The sequence below is a fragment of the Mauremys reevesii genome, linkage group 25 (assembly GCF_016161935.1).
Source record: "Mauremys reevesii isolate NIE-2019 linkage group 25, ASM1616193v1, whole genome shotgun sequence".
Taxonomy (NCBI): Eukaryota; Metazoa; Chordata; order Testudines; family Geoemydidae; genus Mauremys; species Mauremys reevesii.
Window position 1 is genome coordinate 14539462 of NC_052647.1, and position 19620 is coordinate 14559081.

A 19620-nucleotide genomic window follows, 5' to 3' on the forward strand; every position below is an offset into this window, starting at 1 on the left:
CAGACAGGATTCGGGCGGTGCAAAGTCACCTTTACTCCCCCCCCTCTCCCCCAGGACTAAGGTTTCTGAAAATACCTTGTTTGTAAAGTGCTTTGAGATCCTCAGCTACAGATGTGCTAAGAGCCCCTCACGCTTGTCAGCGGTCCACGGTGAGAAAGCCACCCAACGAGCTTTGTGCTTTCCCAGCCCGCCTCCTCCCGCTCACCGTGGCCCTTGTGGGCAGCCACGTTGCCTTTGTGCCCTTCCAGCTCTCCGTCCACTTCGTTACAGAACAGCCACAGAGACATGGACGCAGCGACCCGTGTGCAGGGAACACTCGGCTGCTCACGCTCAGTGGGCTCTGGGAGCAAATTAGGACGGGGCTGATGGAGCCAGACTCCTGGTTGCGCTGCACCTTGTGCAGCCATTGTTTCCAGCAGCACACGGGGGGTGTGACACGCTGGCCGCTCAGAATGAGCACCTTGTAGTCCCACTTCTCACTGCTGTCAATGACAACACAAGGTGCAGGGCACAGTGCCTCAAAGCCCTGGGGTCAGAGGGGACCTGCTTTCAGCATGGTGCTAGAGGTCTGGCTGCAGGCTGGTTTACCAGACAGCTGAGGGCGAGTGGCTTTCACTCAGCGGAGTTAGGGCTAGCAGAGAAAGCAGTGGGTCATTAACCAGGTGCGTTAGGGAGATCAGCCCCTTCCCACTCTTCTTTAGAAGTGGAGTGTGAACTCCTTCTGGCCGCAGGACGGCGGTGGGCCAGGGATCTGGTTTGGGATGGCAGGCTAGGACATGAGGCAGGCCCGGTGCAGCAGGCTGCATGGGCTGGAGCATTGACCTGGGGTGGAGCGAAGTTATGCCTTCCTTCCCGTCTGAAAGAGGCACAGCAGCAGGGCTTAGGGGAGGGGCAGGGAAACTGCAGAGTTTCCTGGTCTGCCAGCGCTGGAAAGAGACAGAGCTCTGGGACTGCAGGCAGCAAAGGAGGCCGGTAAGTGATGATGGTAGAGTGGGGCACTGCTCTGGCAAGCTGATCCTACCCTGAGCGCTTGGGCTGCTGACTTTAGAGAGAGTTTAGGTGCCTATTCCTTAGGGCACAGTGACATCTTGTGACAGGTGCTGGAATATACAGTAACAACACAGTACAGGACCTGCAAACACAAGAATGACCAGACTCAGAGACTGGAGGTCCATCTCCCACCGCAGCCACTAGGAGATGCTTCAGAAGAAGGTGCAAGAAATGCTGCAGGGGCAGATGTGTGATATCCTGCCCTCTCCCCCAGGGAAGTTTCTCCTGGGCTCCCCCCCAGAACTAGCTAGTGGCTGGCTCATGCTCTCCAGCAGGAAGATTTAAGTCTTTGGAAGGTCTCAGAAAATAGCAGGGGGAAGCGGCTTTGAACTGTAAAGCCACGTTGCAGTCTCACCCCCTTGCACACATTTATATGTAAACCAAACCAAACTCCTGGGCTCGATTCCATAAACAGGAGCATTTTATTGGCTGCGCCCCATGGGGCTGTAGATGGAAAAGTTTCAGGTTCAAATTACGGCTCCCCTTCAAAGCTGGTGTCGTCGGAAGCATCCCCATCCAAACTGCCCCTTAAGTCTTCATCTAAAATCAAGGCATAGTTGAGGTCATACTCGAACAAGGGGTTCTGAGCCGCACGCTCAGGCCGGGGCCCTGGGTTATGATGAGAAATCTCCAGGGTGTCTCGGTTCAGGGTCCAGAGGAAGGAGTAAATAGCAAGAGCCATGAGGACAAAAGAGATTAAAAACCCTCCGATGAAGCCAGAAGCCACCGGATTGATCCATTCAAAGAGGCTCCTGTTGTACGGAGGGAGTGGTTTCCTTTCGATGATGAGGTCGATGTCATCCCAGCCTTCCTGCATCAATCCACTCTCCCTGCGGGATTTCCCACCAGCTCGCCGAGCTCTGCTGTGCTGGTTCGTCTCTCCATATTTCTCATCCTCCTCCAGCAGGAGCGAGGAGGTCAGATGTTCCACCCCCTTGTGATATTCTTCCACATTCCTCTTCAACTCGAGGTTCTTGTCCTGGTTCAAGTTCTTGCCCAGCTCCTGGGAGATGTCAGGGCGCCCAATCTGGCGGAGGGCTCGGGAGAGACGGTCCCAGTACACTGCATCTCCTTCTGCCTCGAGCCACTGGGTCAGGACATCTTTGCACTGTTCTGTGCTGACGATGTCTCGCCGGTGGCGGGAGAGGATTGGGTTCTTCCCTTCGGAGAGTCGCTCCAGCTCCTCCTCTATATTCTCCTCAGGGCCGGTGATCTGAGTGTAGAACTCATGACATTCCTCCGGGGAAAGGAGCTCAGATATGCGGCCCATCATGTGCACTCCTATGTCATCAGCTGCCGTATCCTCACATGAGCCACACGTAACCAGCAAGAGAAGTCCGATTCCCATGGTCTCAAACATCACAGAAGAACGGGGACCAGAACCCTGAGCAGAGAGAATATCAGTACAGGATAAGGAGTTCTGGGGCAAGACCCATGTAGGAGATCGACTCAGCATCCCAACGCCTAACTTTAGGTGCCTAAAATAGATCAGTCCACGTCCACCCACACAAAAAGGGGGCGGGGCTGCCCGTCATTAGCACACTCACCCAGCATGTGTTCTGCCTGAGGACTCACGTCTCCCCCGGGTGAGTTTCTTCACCGCTGGGCTACAGTCACTCACACTCTCTCGCTGCCCCAACGAGCATTCAAGTTCGCCCGCCAGGGGAAACTTAGGTACTAACAACGTTAGGCAGCAGCTGAGCAGGGGTTTTGAGCACCTACATTTTGGATTGAGGCACCTAAGTCCTTGCAGATCCAGCCCCTGCACTCCTGAGTTTAACAAAAATACATGAGCGAGGACGGTCATTGGGTTAATCAAGGAGCACTTCTATTGGCAAGGCTGTGAGGGTCTTGAACAGCCACCCCTCTCCTAGCATGGCCTGCCATGACCACAGCACAGGCTCGTGGGACGGTACAAATACTGGTTCCGAATGTGCCAGGTGGTCAGGCCCCGGTTCCCGGCTCGGCCAGCATAAAATGGTTGGCTCCAAGACAGATTCCCAGCCAGCCGTGCCCTACACGGGCCCTGGCACTGTGGGCTTGCATTTGTATCCGATGTGTTACAGCGGTGGGGGGGGGAGAATGTAAAGGAGTGTAATTAGTAATAAGTAGTTACCAGATCAGCTCCCTGCTCAGCTGGTGGGGAACGTGGCTCCATGTGGAATTTAGAACCTGGCGCGTAAAGCCTGATGTCACAGGGCTGGGTGTTCAGACTCATCCCCCGGTTAGGGGGGGAAGGTAGAGGGACAGGATTTCAAGAGCTGGGAGTAAAACACCCAGGAGTCCTCCATCCCTGTCCACTGCTCAGCACCACCCCATGCTCCTTCCCTAAATCAGGGGGTGTGCGCACACATGTTCATTTTCGGATCCCAAACTGGTGCAGAACAACGAGAAGATCTGCAACAGTTGGAGAAAAGCTGCCGTTGAGTGGAGCATGTGTGTGTAGTTTAATCATCCTTAGCTCAAAGACACAGGGCTTATGCCACAAGGTGGCAACACAGCTCTGGAAAAGAATATTTCTGCCAGGATCTGTGTGCTCTGCAAAACAAGTGATGAAGTCTAGTTCTCACCCGGCCCCTGAGAAGGTCTTAACTCAGCACTGTCCTTGTTTATCAGGTGGTGAAAGAAAATCTGTGGCAGAGCTAGGAACGGAACCCAGGAGTACTGGCTCCAACCCTCCATCTCAACCGCAAAACCTCACACAGACAAGTGGGGTGGGAAACTCTAGAGGTCAATGTAATCTGGAGATCAGATTATCCTTTAAAACCCTATTTGACTCCCGGAGAAAGTCAAGAAAAACCATGGCAGATTTCGGAGGCGTAAGTACGATCTAGTTGTCAGAGCACAGGGCCTGGGAGCCAGGGCTCCTGGGCTCTCTGATCCCCACCCGGGAAGTAGGTAAGGGGCTTACTGATCACTTCTCCCAGCTCTAAGGGAGGACAGAGCAGTTGTGCACCGGTAAAGAGTTTTGCACAGGAAGTGAGGGATACCTCATTCAACTGATGTACCAGATAAGGAGCAAACTTGATTACGGTTTGTGCAACTGATTCTTGTAAACAGATATACTGGGAAACCAATTCGCACAGACAGAATTGTTAACAAGTAAGGTAAATTGCTTTGCTAGCTGAACTAGAGGCATTCAGCTCACAAGCAAGATATATTACTCAAAGCATGGGGGTTGTTAATGTAGCTATAAGTGTGATTTTAAAAAAAGTTATGTTATCAAAATAAGGAAGTAAATGAGTATAGTGCATTGTATTTAGGCTTGGCAGAATTCAGTTTTTATTTTTGTCAATTTAAATCTTCACAGCTGCCCAGAATTTGGGGTTTTAAGCATTTCTTCCCCCGCCACCTCCATCCCCAATTTTTATTTAAATTTTCCCAATCCTAGGAAATTACAGGGAGTATCAGCCAATGATTTAATGACAGCAGATGTTGAGATTCAATAAGTTAAAGCTTGAACCGTTAAAAACACAAATTGTCAGCATCACATGTAAATATCTTTAAATCATACTCCACCTTCTTAAGCAGCATTTTCTTACTTTGCCGGATTTCGATTATTGATGGAAAATTTGTCAGTTTGTGTGTGGATGCTAAAATCAAATTCTACTGACAAAAATCGAATCCTTCCAAGCCTAATTATATTTTAGAATAGTGGATTAGAACACTAAAACTGTACTAGTTAGGGGCTCCAACCTTTGCATGACCCTTTCTCTGTATACAACAGAAGAATAAGAAATGCATTCAATTCTCTCATCTTTAGATATTCTGCTACTATACAACTCTGGTCTTACAAAATATGTATGGCGCCAGATAAGAGAAAGGTAAGGTTAGAATGTTAGCCAATGTCATATGTTTTATATAACAAATACAACTCTCAGTTAAGCTCCTCCAAAATGCTTTTTACTTACATTACATTGTTTAACCAAGGCGAAATGTAAAATATAATCTCAGTGTTCAGAAACATTCCAAAGAAGAACAAACAATTTTGCTGATGCTTAGCTAACATACCCTATGCACCAAGCTATAGCTGACGCAGGAGGTCTCTAAGGCTTTGCTGACTTTTGGAATGCAATGGTCTAAACAAGAGAATAAACTAGTTACAAGTTTACTACAGGGTGCGTGCTAGCCTTGTAAAAGGTTTGCAAAACCATATCACAGATAATAGACAAGAAGTAATGCAAAGAAATAGCGAAACCCTTATTCCCAGTACCTACAGAAGCAGAGTGCTGCTCAGATTTTGAGAGACAGCTGACCAACTGCATTCCACCTCCCAGATAGGTGGTAACGTATCGTTCTTTCCTTCACAGTACTGGGTACCCTCACTGTTCTGCCAGAGGGGAGAAGGAAGCTCTCTAAGAGCCACGGCATTACTGCAGAATAGTCAGGGCCCAAGCACAACCTCACCAAGTCTCCTCTTTCCTAGCAGCTTCTTGTTGGGTCTGCTCTGCAGCTGGTGTATAAGGCCCCTGCTCTTGGGATAGTCTTTGGTGTAGGGGGCCAAAGTGGTTGCAGTGGAGGGATGAACTCCCACTGCTGTCTTATCTTCTCCTGATCCAGATGCACCACTATAGCTCTGCACACTTGTGATGCTACTTCCCGGAGCCCCCCTGCTCCCTTTTAGATCCAGGGAGAGGGCACTGCCATCTAAGGGACATTTCCCCACATCTCCTTCAGGGCCCTAGAATTAGACATCTTGCTGCAGACAAAGCTCTGTGATTCTGGCCAGTTTCCAGGCCAATCCAGGCCAAATTTGGTTGGTTTGAACTCAAAGTTCAAACCAGGCCCCAGAGACTGAACCTAGAAGCTCAGACCTACATGAAATGAAAAGACTTCACGTGAACCAAAACAGCTGATAATATTCCCCTGTATCTTTCCCAATGGCCTCAGGTCCCAGCCTGAATCAGAACAGGACATGCTAAGGCACTGTATGAAATAACTGGACATGGGTCCCCAGTATGTAAAGTTCAGACCCAGAGTCAAACTTTAGTGAGTAGAGGGAAGAAAAGGGTTTCAGAGCCAAGGTTTTGGTTCAGACCCAATACATAAAATAAAGTGATTCAGGCCAGGCAGAAAATGCTTGATCAACTTGAATTTCAAAACTACTCACACGAGTCCTGTTTTAACCATTGTTTTTAATTACTGGCATTAGAATCATAGAATATCAGGGTGGGAAGGGACCTCAGGAGGTCATGTAGTCCAACCCCCTGCTCAAAGCAGGACCAATCCCCAGCTAAATCATCCCAGCCAGGACTTTGGCAAGCCTGACCTTAAAAACCTCTAAGGAAGGAGATGCCACCACCTCCCTAGGGAACCCATCCCAGTGCTTCACCACTCTCCTATTGAAAAAGTTTTTCCTAATATCCAACCTAAACCTCCCCCACTGCAACTTGAGACCATTACTCCTTGTTCTGTCATCTGGTACCACTGAGAACTGTCTAGATCCATTCTCTTTGGAACCCCCTTTCAGGTAGTTGAAGGCTGCTATCATATCCCGCCCTCGTTCTTCTCTTCTGCAGACTAAACAATCCCAGTTCCCTCAGCCTCTCCTCATAAGTCATGTGCTCCAGTCCCCTAATCATTTTCGTTGCCCTCCCCTGGACTCTTTCCAATTTTTCAACATTCTTTTTAGTGGGGGGCCCAAAACTGGACACAGTACTCCAGATGAAGCCTCACCAATGCCTCATCTAGAGGGGAATGATCACGTCCCTCTATCTGCTGGCAATGACCCTACTTATACAGCCCAAAATGCTGTTAGCCTTCTTGGCAACAAGGGCACACTGTTGACTCATATCCAGCTTCTCATCCACTGTAACTCCTAGGTCCTATTCTGCAATAACTGCTGCCCAGCCATTCGGTCCCTAGTCTGTAACAGTGCATGGGATTCTTCTGTCCTAAGTGAAGGACTCTACACTTGTCCTTGTTGAACCTCATCAGATTTCTTTTAGCCCAATCCTCTAATCTGTCTAGGTCCCTCTGTATCCTATCCCTACCCTCCAGCGTATCAACCACTCCTCTCAGTTTAGTGTCATTGCAAACTTGCTGAGGGTGCAATCCACACCATCCTCCAGATCATTAATGAAGATATTGAACAAAACTGGCCCCAGGACCGACCCTTTGGTCACTTCCCTTGATACCGGCACTTGTTGAGCCCAGTGATCTAGCCAGCTTTCTATCCACCTTATAGTGCATTCATCCAGCCCATACTTCTTTAAGTTGCCGGCAAGAATACATGGGAGACCGTATCAAAAGCTTTGCTAAAGTCAAGGAATAACACATCCACTGCTTTCCCCTCATCTGCAGAGCCAGTTATCTCATCATTGCCTTCTATTAGGTTAGTCAGGCATGACTTGCCCTTGATGAATCCATGCTGACTGTTCCTGATCACTTTCCTCTCCTCTAAGTGCTTCAGAATTGATTCCTTGAGGACCTGCTCCATGATTTTTCCAGGGACTGAGGTGAGGCTGACTGGCCTGTAGTTCCCCAGATCCTCCTCCTTCCCTTTTTTAAAAGGTGGGCACTACATTAGCCTTTCTCCAGTCATCCGGGACCTCCCCTGATTGCCATGAAGTTTTCAAAGATAATGGCCAGTGGCTCTGCAATTGCATCCGCCAACTGCTTTAGCACCCTCGGATGCAGCACATCCGGCCCCATGGACTTGGGCTCGTCCAGCTTTAGCATCAACTACACCTTGATTAGTATTTACTTCTAGGATCAGTATTTTGATCAGTCAATGAACGTATGTGGTTACATTACAGACTGTCAATACCAGATGATCCAACAGGGAAGCCAGAGCATGGTATCAGTGAGTTCGGTGTGATGACACTTGCTCTGGAACTAATCATGTTCTGGAGCATGCATGATATGAAGAGTCTGGCGTCTGTTCCTCAGCCCTGGTCCATTATATTCCTGTCAAACTTGTTCTCCAGGCAAAAACAATGCATCAGGCTCAGGGAGCAGATTTTCGAGTGTTTCTCACCCACAACTGGAGTCAGATTTTCAGAACTGCTCAGCATCCAACAGTGCCCATTGTAACGCTTTGGGAAAATCTGCCCCTAAGAGCTGATCTAAGCTCTTTTGAAAATCTGGCTCCAATTGTGGGTGCCAAGCACTTGAAAAATCTGACCTGGCGTCTCCAGAGACTTAACAGCAAGTTTTCCTGTCAGCAACAATGTTGACCCCAGATCATGAATAAGGCCCCACTAATTCCTTGGTGTGCAAACCAGGAGTATTTTCCAGCCAGCAGCATCTTAAAAAAAGGACTACAGAATCCTACAATATAGCTTACAAGAGTGAGACTGTAGTGTTTTGGGTAATAATATTTTAACACTCTCTCTCACACGCACACGCTCAGAATGGGCCAAGAATACACAAGATGAACCCCAGCAGATCTGCACTGAGCTTGTTCTGTAAATCAGGACCACACAGAGAGCCTGTCTCTATTACAGAAAGCAAAACCACCCTGTGGCTCTCATGCTAGATACTTTGTGCCTAATGATCGGTCTTTGACTTATGAGATACATGAAAACCTAGTAGCTTGAACAGCTGGCAGTTCAGTTATGATCCACAGCTGTGTCTCAAGGTGAGAGAGTGACAGTAAGCCCCACTCAAACGGGAGATGCTGTTACTGCCACACTTAGAAGGGCAATGTGCTCTTATAATTTCTCAGACATTTGTTCAACCTACGTCTCCCCCGATGAATAACCGCTACCGGCTGGGCCTGTTTTAAGCACAGCACACCTCTCAGGATCCGGCCCTTAGACACTTTTCCTGAGGAGTTTGACTGTCTCTGCCCTCCTGCATGGTAGCCGGAGGATTTCCTGTCTGTGTGAAGGGAACACACTTTCCTATTGTCCTGCTGGGTCCTATTACACACACAGGGACTTGGTTTCAGAATGGAAACTGGTTTTAGCTACTGCCTGGCTAGGGAACGAAAACAAACATTCTCTGCTTGTGGCTGAGGCGGGAGGCCCCTGAAATCCAACACTCCCTCCCTGTATTTCCACTCAGATCCCAGTCAGGAGATTAACAAGGAAGGGGAGGGGATAGGGAAGCGACTCACACTATGTATCTGTCCCAGCACCAAGGTTGCTGGGGTTGAATTAGATCTGGGAGCTTCAGCAACAACATCGGGGTCTGGAAACACATATACTAAAATTCACACTCCAAGCAGATGAGGTTTCCTGGAAAAAACTGCACCGAAATCCTCCTCTGCAGGAGGGAGACAACCTGCTTCCTACTTTCTGCTGAATTTATAAACTCTGCCACCTTGCTCCCGCATAGTGTATGAATTATTGCAGTAGCCCCTCGAGGCCCCAGTGGAGGATCAAGGCCTCATTGTGCAAGGTGCTGTACACGTTTGGAACAAAGGGATCCCCAAAGAGCATCCATGCTAAGGATGAGGTGAGACAATACAGTAACGCCACACTCCCGGCCCCAGCAACACTTATCTGAATTAATTTGGGGTCACACTTTGTACTAAGGTTCAATTTACAAGTGGTTTTTAAAGGGTTAATAAATGGATTAGTAGATGTTATAAACATAAGTAGATGGTTACAAGCAACCTATAGGATTCTATAACTGTTGATTATTCATTAAAATATCCATTCATCATTTATTAACCCTTTATGAAGTATTTATCAAATGGATCCTTAATATAACATGTGACTGAATTTTGAATCCTGCCTATTACATTCACCCAATTGAGTCCTTAGCACTTAGTTCATGAATAATCCTTCAGGGTAGGCAAGTGTTTTTAATTGGTGGAGAGCAGACACAGCGTGCTCTGCGTTGCCTGGTACGGACACGGTCACCACGCTGAGGAGCGCAGTGTCCTGGGGCCAGATCCCACATGCTTTACAGACAGAGTCCCAGTGACATTATGCCAATAAAGACGAGGAAGAGGTGAGCAATGTGTACCAGCACGTTTCTGCACAGAATCACTTCGCGTGCTGTGTCTGACTATGAGGATGGGGACAATTGTATACACTAGCGTATCAGTTGCCACGTTACTATTCTAGAAGAGGTATGGCACCGACGAATGAGCACTCCCCCCAGCACCGATCCATAGAGGATACCTGCCTGCTACCTACCACTATTGCCCATAGCATAAGTAGTTAGCACATGTTCTAGGGGACCACTCAAAGTGAAGTGGCCCGTTAACACCCCATAGTCCTAGGATAAAAAGGAGGGTTACTGGGTTACAGACTGTTGTAATATGCCATAAATCCAGTGTCCTTTGAGGATGAGGAAGCTTGCACAACACTTTCAAAAGATATGGAGATACACCTATCTCACAGAACTGGAAGGGACCCCGAAAGGTCATTGAGTCCAGCCCCCTGCCTTCACTAGCAGGACCAAGTACTGATTTTGCCCCAGATCCCTAAGTAGCTTCCTCAAAGATTGAACTCACAACCCTGGGTTTAGCAGGCCAATGCTCAAACCACTGAGCTATCCAAGATGAGCCTGAGAGCTTAAATTCATAACTTTGCTAGATGCTATAAAAATCATGGTCTTAATAAAGACACAGGATTTATGGCATATTACAACAATCTGTAACCCACCGACTCTCCTTTTTGTCCTATGACTCCAGACATGTTAAAGGCCCACTTCACCTCTAATGGCCCCCTGGAACATGTGCTAAGCTGTCTGTTCCATCTTATCTTTAGCTGCGACACTCTGGACAAGTCGACACCGAAAACGCTGCATGCGCGTGGCTGCACTGATGCAGCGCTTAAGTGAAGACCTGCGAGAGGCGCAGTAGCTCTGTTGAAGGGAGAAGCTCTCCTGCTGACAGAGCACTGTCTACACTGGGGGTTAGCTGCATCACTCAGGAGTGTGGATTTTTCTCACCTCTGTGTAGCTCAAATGCTTGGGTCTCTCACCAACACAAGTTGGTCCAATAAAAGATGTTACCTCACCCACTTGGTCTCTTAATCCTTTTGCACAAGTGGCCTGTGTTTGGATACAAAAGTTCCTAGATTCAAACCCTGCTGACGGCTCAGAGCGCGAGTACGTACAGATGCACCACACTCAGCCACTGCTTGAAGTAGTAAGATGTCGAGGGAAAGGGGAGAGAGGGTAGAAAGTCAGCAAGAGACTCTGCTGTTCCAGTGGAGATCAGACTGCAGCAGGCAATGTTCAGAAGATCTCAGGGACTTCAGTTCACAGAGGGCACGACGACGCTGCAGTTAGACACCCGCTGCTGGCCTGTGCCGACTGCCTCAGGCTAAGGGGCTGTTTAATTGCTTCAGCCCAAGTTCTAGGACCCTCACACTTCGCAAGGCCCTTGAGTCCAGGGTCCAGCCCAACCATCTACACCACAATTAAACAGCCTCTTAGCCCAAGCCAGCTGGCATGGGCCAGCTGTGGGGTTTTACCTGTGGTGTGGACATACCCTGAGAGGTTTAGCTCAGGTCACACAAACCCTGCCCAGAATGTCAACATCCAGAGGCTTCCAGCTTGATTTTCATTAGTATTAATGAGAATATTACAAGACTGTCAAAGGGCTACATCCATTCCAAGTCCGTTAACAGTAATTTGATGGAAACGCTAATAAAATGTCATGAGGAAATTTTCCCTCCCTCCACCTCTCTCTTTTCAGTCCCCATTATGGACTTTTAATGGACATCGTAAATACTGGAGGTGCCATTATTAATAAAGATCGCCCACTAATTAACCTTGCCCCTCCCCCTCATCAACTCTTGAACCTCTGCCACCAGCAGTTGCTCAGAGAAACACTTCATTGTTTAACAGGGCGAAGCACCTCAAGACACATAATGGCTCTTACATGGCTGAAAAAGTAACATGAGCATCTCTCCAAATTTTCTGCAAGGGCACTCAAAAGACAGAAGGGATCTGGGGATTGTAGCATCAATCCATGCCAAGTTACTCCAGACACACCAAACTGTCTGCAGCAACCCAGAAACTGGGCCCTGCTCTACTCGTAATATGTAGCTCGATGTAGCTTTGTTACTCAGGGGGTGTGAAAAATCCACTCCCATGAGCCAACCTAACCCACTGTCTGGACACAGCTAGATTGGAAGACATTTTCTGTCATCGACCTAGCTACTGCCACTCAGGGAGATACGTTACCTACAACAACGGAAAAACCCCTGTTGTGGATCTAGGAAGCATCTACCCTACCGCATAACAGCACCATAGCTGCAGCTGTGCCACTGTAGCACCCACAGTGTGGACAGGCCCTAAGGCATCGTGTTAACCTTAAAAAAAATAATTGTTGGTGGGCTCAGACTGCTCTTTGCTAACCCTGCCCCCTCCCTTGCACAGGCCCGACGATACAGCAAAGCTAGCCATTAGCTCAGCACGTTACAGTGGTGAGCATGAATAAAACGAGGAAACGAGCTTCTGCTTACAAAAGTTCACCTTCAATATCTGGCATTCCTGGGTACCCACTGCAGTCACAAGCGCTAGCTGCATTGTCTCATGCTAGTGAAATGTTTCTGCTGATCAATTGCTCATAGCCTCGCCATTCTCTGGGTTCCCTGGTCCATGTGTGCTGACAAATGTATGGGGTTTTCTTCCAATCTCACAAGAGTGTGCGTTTGTTTCTGACAGTGGGGAAAATGAGAATACAAAGGATCCTCTACCCACAAAACCTCTCCAATGCTGTTTGAATAGCAGAGAAGGCACCCAAAACAGGGAAAGTGCCAGGAGACGCAGAAGGCCACAACCTAGGGCAGAACCCAACAGGAAATCACTAGCATCTGTGCAGGGCCGGCTCCAGAGCCCAGCGCGCCAAGCGCGTGCTTGGGGCGGCATGCCGCGGGGGGCGCTCTGCCTGTTGCCGGGAGGGCGGCAGGCGGCTCTGGTGGACCTCCCGCAGGCGTGCCTGCGGATGCTCCACTGGAGCTGCGGGACCAGCGGACCCTCCGCAGGCACGTCTGCAGGAGGTCCACCGGAGCCGTGGGACCGGCGACCCCAGAGCGCCCCCGTGCTTGGGGCGGCGAAATTCCTAGAGCCGCCCCTGCATCTGTGACATGAGGTTCACAGAGATTTATGATCAGATGTTAACGGCAACTGGGATTGAGAGCCTGTCTACACTAGGCTGTGTAGCTACAATATTTTATACAAGAACAGTGAATTAAACAAAAATACAGACATTTTGAAATTTACTCAGTATGAAGCTAGCACACTTATTTGAAATTCATACCACTTAATTTGCTAGGTTAAGCTGATTGTGAGCTATTTTGAGAACACACAGTGCATCTTAAAAAAAAGGAACAGAATTCCATAGAGTCAAGATAACTTATACCAGCTTCTGAAAGCTCATTTTAAAATGATAAAAAACCTCAAGAAGTCAAACATCTGGTGGGAAGCACTAGTATTGAGCCTCAAAATGAGAACTGTGCTACTTTTAAAAATAATCCAGTTTGAGACCGTGCTGTGAAAAGGAATACCGAATACAAAGAAGTTACCAGACACACAGATACACAACGCAGATGTCACAAAATAATTCAGTGGGTAGGTGTAGTTTTTGATGCATTTGTATAGTGCTTAGATTAAATGGAGCCTAAAGACTATGTACCTAGAGACATTTTTATTTTTTTTCATATAAACACCCCCCACCCTCCCCAAATCTGTTAGGTGAAAGCTCCCTGGAATACAGAGTAGATGCAACATACGTATTCTATACAGGCATGTTTGGATTCTCTGGAACAACCTCTAAGTAGGAGCTGTCTCCAGCTTCCTTGAAAGCTCGGCCACAATTGTTTTCAAATCCCAACCCCCACAAGACCACCTAAGGGACACTTTACAATGGCAGAGGGAGTGACTTCTGGACTATATTTCATGTGACTATCACCTTGTCCCTTCATGAGACACACTTTTTTGTCTATTATTCCATGTCTGATTTCTCCCCCACCTCCCCTTCCTGATAGGAGAAAAAAACCCTCATCCAATTTCCCCCCTCCCTTCTCTATCCCAGGTGGAGAGAGCCCCACCTGCCTAGGCATTTCTATCACACTCAGCAGCTTCTCCTTTGTTAAAATAGGTCTCCCTCCACCTGCAGCCAAAAGACCCCTTTTCCCAGACCCTCCTTGCAGATGTTCCAACTTTTTATTAGAATAAGTACCCCCCCACACACTCCCCTCCCCTCCCCTATCCCTGGTGGAGGGAGCCTTCACCCAGTACCCCAGATGCAGAGATTGCCCAGGTCTCCCCCCCATTTCTTACCTGCAGGCTGCAAGTGGACAGGCATGCCCTGATCCCGCTGCAATCAAGATGGAGGGGGGGGGGGGCTCGCAGCCTATGAGGGAACTGGTCTCTGGCAGCAGCACAGGCCAAGCCCTGGTGCCAAGGCAACCACAGAGCCAGGCCAACTCCTGCCACCCAGGCCTGCTGCAGAAGTGGGCAGGCAGCAGCCTCAGAGGCAGGTGGGCAAAGCACCCCACTGACTGGGGATGAGCTGAGGCCCAGGGGAGGGATACCAGCAAGAGCCCCTTCTCCTCCACAGGCTGCTCTGCCTCTGCCTGGAGGGAAGTGCCTGACGAGGGGACGAGCCTCACCTGGGCTCAGCCAGGCCTCCAGCTGCCACCATTCAGCTTCACAGAGCCAGGGTGGGGGGAGGAGCTCTACCCCTGGGAGTTAGGGTTGCCAACTTTGGTTGGACATATTCCCAGGCCTGCCCGGGTGGGGGGCAAGTGGGGCACTTTGCCCCTGGCCCCGCAGGGGCCCCCTCGAGAGTTTTTCGGGACCTCTGGAGCGGGGTCCTTCACTCACTCCGGGGGCCCCGGAATACTCTCGTGGGACCCGGGCCCCTGGAGCTTCTTCCACTCCGGGTCTTCGGCGGCAGGGGGGTCCTTCCGCTCTGGGACCCGCCGCCGAAGTGCCCCAAAGACCCGCGGTGGGAGTTCCTTCCGCCCCGGGCCCCCTGCCGAAGACCCCAGGCCCCCTGAAACCTCTGGGCAGCTCTGCATATTCCTGGAGGGTTCATCAGAAGACAATCTTTAATTCCTGGGGATTCCAGGACAATCTTGGAGGGTTGGCAACCCTACTTGGAGAGCTCTCTTCCCAAAGATACTCCTATACAATCCCACAGCTTCCTGGAGGGTGACAGCTGCTTCCTCAGTTCCTGCCCCAGCGTGTTCCCCCTCAGTGGGGAAACCGGAGTGAGAGAGGCCCATGGGGTGCCCCGAAGGAACAGCGAGGAATCTGCATGCGTGCTTACCAGCTCTGTCTCCAGAGCCCCCATCATCTCCTAAGAGAGACCCATCATGCACCTTGACATTCACACAGGACAAAGTTCTGCTTTGATGGGAGGGGAGAGACAGGGCTGAGCAGAGGGTCCCCAAGCCACCCTGTCAAGGAGGCCTGAGGAGCAACACACTTTGCAGTGCTCCTTACTGCTGCTCCACAAAAGTCAGCCTGCACTTCCCTAGGTGTGTAGGGTCTCCAGGGGTCTGGTCTGACACCCCAAAGCTGCTCCCTTGTGGTCATCTCATATTCGGGGAGTGCTAGTGTGACGAAGTGGGACTGTTCTTAATGTTTCCTCTGAATACTGGAGGGGTGCCTCAGTTTCCCCTATGCATTTCTTAAGTCTCTAGGTGGTGGGATAAGGGGGACTGATTGGTGCAGAGCAAGGGGCCAGTGCACATAAATGGCTGACACTCTGTCTCCTGGCAACTGATGGCCTGGGCCCTTCCCCCCTGCAAGGTGATAGCTAAAGGTGTTGGAAAACAAAGGAATCAGGTGACCTCCTGGCCCAGGAAAGGGACAAAGGCCAGAGAGGAGGGGCTGGAGAGGTTTTCAGTTTGGGGCTGGCAGGGTACGTGAAGTGCAGACGTGGGGGTCTGGCTCACTGCCCCCCAGAATGGACCCAACTGAGGGGTCCTGTTTTCTGTACCTACAAGCTCTGTTTTGGACCGTGTTCCTGTCATCTCATAAACCTGCTTTACTGGCTGGCTGAGAGTCACGTCTGACTGTGGAGTTGGGGGGCAGGACCCTCTGGCTTCCCCAGGATCCCGCCTGGGCAACTCGATGTGGGAAGCGCATGAAGGGGCATATGCTGAATGCTCCAAGGTCAGACCCAGGAAGGTAGAAGCTGTGTAAGCTTCTTGCCCTGAAGACAATCTGCTCACAGAGAGGAGACTTCACCAGAGTCCTGACTGGCTTCTTAGGGAGCAGTTCCAGCGCATCGCCCGGGGACTCCGTGACAGCTAGTTCTGTAGTCTGCTGTGCTATTGGAAGTAATCAACTGCTGTCTACCTACATGGTCACCATTTAAACCACTCACACGTGTGCAGTGCTAGGGACCAGAATACTAGGGCTCCTGCTCCCAAAAAATCACAGAGCTAGCGTTTGGCTGCAAAGGAGACTCTCCATTAATTGCCAATAATAGGACTCTGTAGATCTCTAGCCACTAGAGGGCAGCACTGCCAAAATCATGTGCAGTACTGATTCTCTCCAGTAGTGGGCAGTAGCTGTGTAATAAACAGAATTGGGCAGGAAATGGTTTCCCTGTCCTGGGAAAATATTTGAGATTTAGAAAAAAATTTCCTGTCCCAAATTGGGATGAAAAGTAATCATCTCAAAAATTTTTGCAAACCAACATATATTTTTGGTCTGGGTCCACTGAAACCTTTTATTGTGATCATTTCAAAATACTTTGGTTTTGACCATTTAAAAAAAAGTATTTAACTATAATTAAATTTCAAAACAAAGAGCCATTTTGAATCAGGAAACTCGTGTTTTGTTTTTAAAAGGCCGAAACAGGACATTCTGATAATGTGAAAACTTTTTTTTGACAGTTTTTTGAGCTGAGAAATTTATCAAAACCAAACAATTCCCATAAACAAATTAAGTTTTGCTGAAGCAACATTTTTTGATGGGAAAACATCTAGTTGAAAAATTCCTGACCTGTTGTAACACTAGGATATAGATTCCTTGGCCATATTCCCATGCTGTTACTGTGAAGATTCCAAATGCCACTGAGAACTGTCCAAGAGAGAGCTGATGTAGTTAACAATACACTACATGCTGTTACAGCCAAACATTTTGTTTTTCATGTAATCTCTTTAATACTGTGTAATACTTTTCTTTTTAAAATACAGTATTTTTTGAGGTAGACCATTACAGTTCAAAAGCATTTCTTTTCAGACATTAATAAGACATGAATTAAATACTTTCATGTACAATATGTTGCAAAATGAGGTAGAAATGGTTACAGAGGATGTACAAAGTCAAATATGATAATAAGAAAAAAAGTCTTCAAAAATCCAGTACCACTTTTTGGAGGAAAGGCGAGAGGGAGGCAAGGAGGATGCTAAAAGGAGGTACATTTAAAAAATATTCCCAAGAGGAAGCTTTCTACAAAGGCGCTCACGATACTATCAAGTGAATGTGCAGATACACACGTACACAGGTGAACCTGAAAAAGTTCAGGTAGATGATATAATATTTGGACATAGCCTCCTCCTGTGATGTCTCATGCGGCAGGAAAGAGAGAGGCTTTGGCTATACTGAACATAACAAGGGATTCTTTGTTGAGGGTCCTGGACACAGACCCTTCAGTTCTCTCTGGCTCTTTAGCTCTCAGCTTGTGCGGCCAGCCGCCACTATCCTGGATCTCCTTAAATCCCAGCCTGGATTACAAGTCAGGGAACGTGCTGCTAACTATGACTCTATGAACAACACCACAGAGACATTTATATTTCCTGGGAGATTTTTTTTTACTGATTCCTCATGTCAGCGAGTGGGGTTATCCCCCATTATACAGATGGGCAAACTGAGGCACAGAGCATGTTATAAAACTAAACCAAGGTCGTGCAGTAAACCCATGACACAGTCAGGGAATAGAGCCCACAAGTCTTGGTTCCTTGTTGCCTCTTAATAGACAAAAAATAAAAAAACAGTTCCTCTTGTATAGTACTTCCAATTTCATATAAAACAAGATCACAGAAACATCTTTTAAAAATCTTTTTAAAATTGTCTGGGTCATGTTATCTTCTTGTATTTCAACCAGTTCATCCAATGTCTCTCACATACACACCCTCCCCTTACCAACTGAGGTTATCCAGACCCCACTTTTAAAGCTGGACACCCAATTTGTCCCCCAGCCATTCAAACCAGCACTTAGGTGCCCAAATACATGTCTTGGGCCCTGAGTGTCAATTTGAGAGCCCGACCATGGCACTGGATCTCTTACATTTAATGGCCAAGTTTTGAAAACTGGTCCTACACAGTCAAACTTGATAAATTAAAATTTTTAAAATCCCCTGCACCTTTTCAATCCTCTCCCTCCTCAGGGTTCCATTGTGAGTCAACTCCTTCCCCCATTGCTTTATTCACTATTATGCATTACTAATCAAGGGAAGATAGACCAACCAGAAATTCTCTCCCCAAGACAGCCAGGTCTAGCCATTCTTAACTTCCAATGGGAAATCTGAAAGAGGATGAGGGGATGGCTGGAGCCAGATATCAGCAGTAAGAAAAATGAGTGGCTAGAATTTTACAGAGTTGATTCCTGCAGCCTACTGCACGTATGGTCTTGCTGCTCCTTTTCTTTCTGTGAGCAGCCGTTTAACCATTGTACATGGACTGTAGCTAGGACCATTTCCAAACCACCAACATATATAGCAGGGAAAGTGCTGGGTCTGGGCAACAGCCCCAGGGAACTCCTGGTCATAGAGAACATGGGTTGATTCCTGGCACCTGGGACTGTTGGTTAATACAGAATGTAACTCTGTGGGTACGTCTACACTACCCGCCAAATCGGTGGGTATTGATCGATCTATCGGGGATCGATTTATCGTGTCTAGTGTAGATGCGATAAAATCGATCCCCGATCACTCTGCCGTCAACTCTGGAACTCCACCGCGGCGAGCGGTGTCGACGGGGGAGTGGCAGCAGTCGATTCGCCGCTGTCCTCACGGCCAGGTAAATCGACCTAAGATACGTCGACTTCAGCTACGCTATTCGCTATTCGCGTAGCTGCGTATCTTAGGCTGACTCCCCCCCCGCCCCCCGCAGTGTAGCCCTAGCCTGTGTCTTGGGCAGACTTCAGCAAGAAGAGTCAGGCTCTGAAATAGCTGCTCCTATATGTCTCCAGCTCCCTGCTGGAATATGTGGCCAGCACATATTCCAGCAGGGAGCTGCCCAGGAAGTGCCACCCTTGGACACATCACTGCACACAGCTCTCTCTAGCTGCTGAGCACTTTCTAGTTTTGTTTTCCAGGATTTCAAAAGAACGAATGAAGAAACCTAGAGAGAAAAAGTGGGGGGAGGGGGGGATGACGGGACGGGCAGCACAAATTGAGCCCTGTTTGAAAAGTGCCCTGGGTCTCAGCCAGTGTTTTGTACTAAACCCTCAGAGATAACGGAGAAGAGCTTATTTAATTTGCCTCCTAAATTATATACTCACTTAAGGGTACTTCAATAGCTGTGGCTTCTGCTTTCTCAATGGTTAAATACAGCAGCTGTCAGAGAGAGGGAGCATCAGTCCTACATTGTTAACAGTTGCCAGGGTTCTAGAATCCAACCCGGAGAAGGAGATGCCTCAAAAGGAGGTGGTGGAAAGACCCTAAAAGAAAGTGAGATTTTAGGATCTGAGGA

At 48.5% G+C, this 19620-nt stretch overlaps 1 protein-coding gene across 4 annotated transcripts; it reads right to left on the reverse strand.

Annotated features, from left to right (window-relative positions):
• Nucleotides 1-1449: 1449 nt before the first annotated feature.
• On the reverse strand, nucleotides 1450-19620 carry TMDD1 (transmembrane and death domain 1). 4 transcript variants are annotated; one of them, XM_039514470.1, is made up of 3 exons: nucleotides 3167-3208; nucleotides 2598-2820; nucleotides 1450-2434 (listed from the first exon to the last, which is right to left on the reverse strand). In XM_039514470.1, the coding sequence occupies exon 3, from the start codon at nucleotides 2408-2410 to the stop codon at nucleotides 1523-1525; it is 888 nt and encodes a 295-aa protein (XP_039370404.1). In that variant the 5' UTR covers nucleotides 2411-2434; nucleotides 2598-2820; nucleotides 3167-3208; the 3' UTR covers nucleotides 1450-1522. The 4 variants fall into 4 exon arrangements, with proteins under 4 accessions (XP_039370404.1, XP_039370406.1, XP_039370405.1 ...); XM_039514472.1 differs by lacking the exons at nucleotides 2598-2820; nucleotides 3167-3208 and adding an exon at nucleotides 19430-19620; XM_039514471.1 differs by lacking the exons at nucleotides 2598-2820; nucleotides 3167-3208 and adding an exon at nucleotides 14245-14516.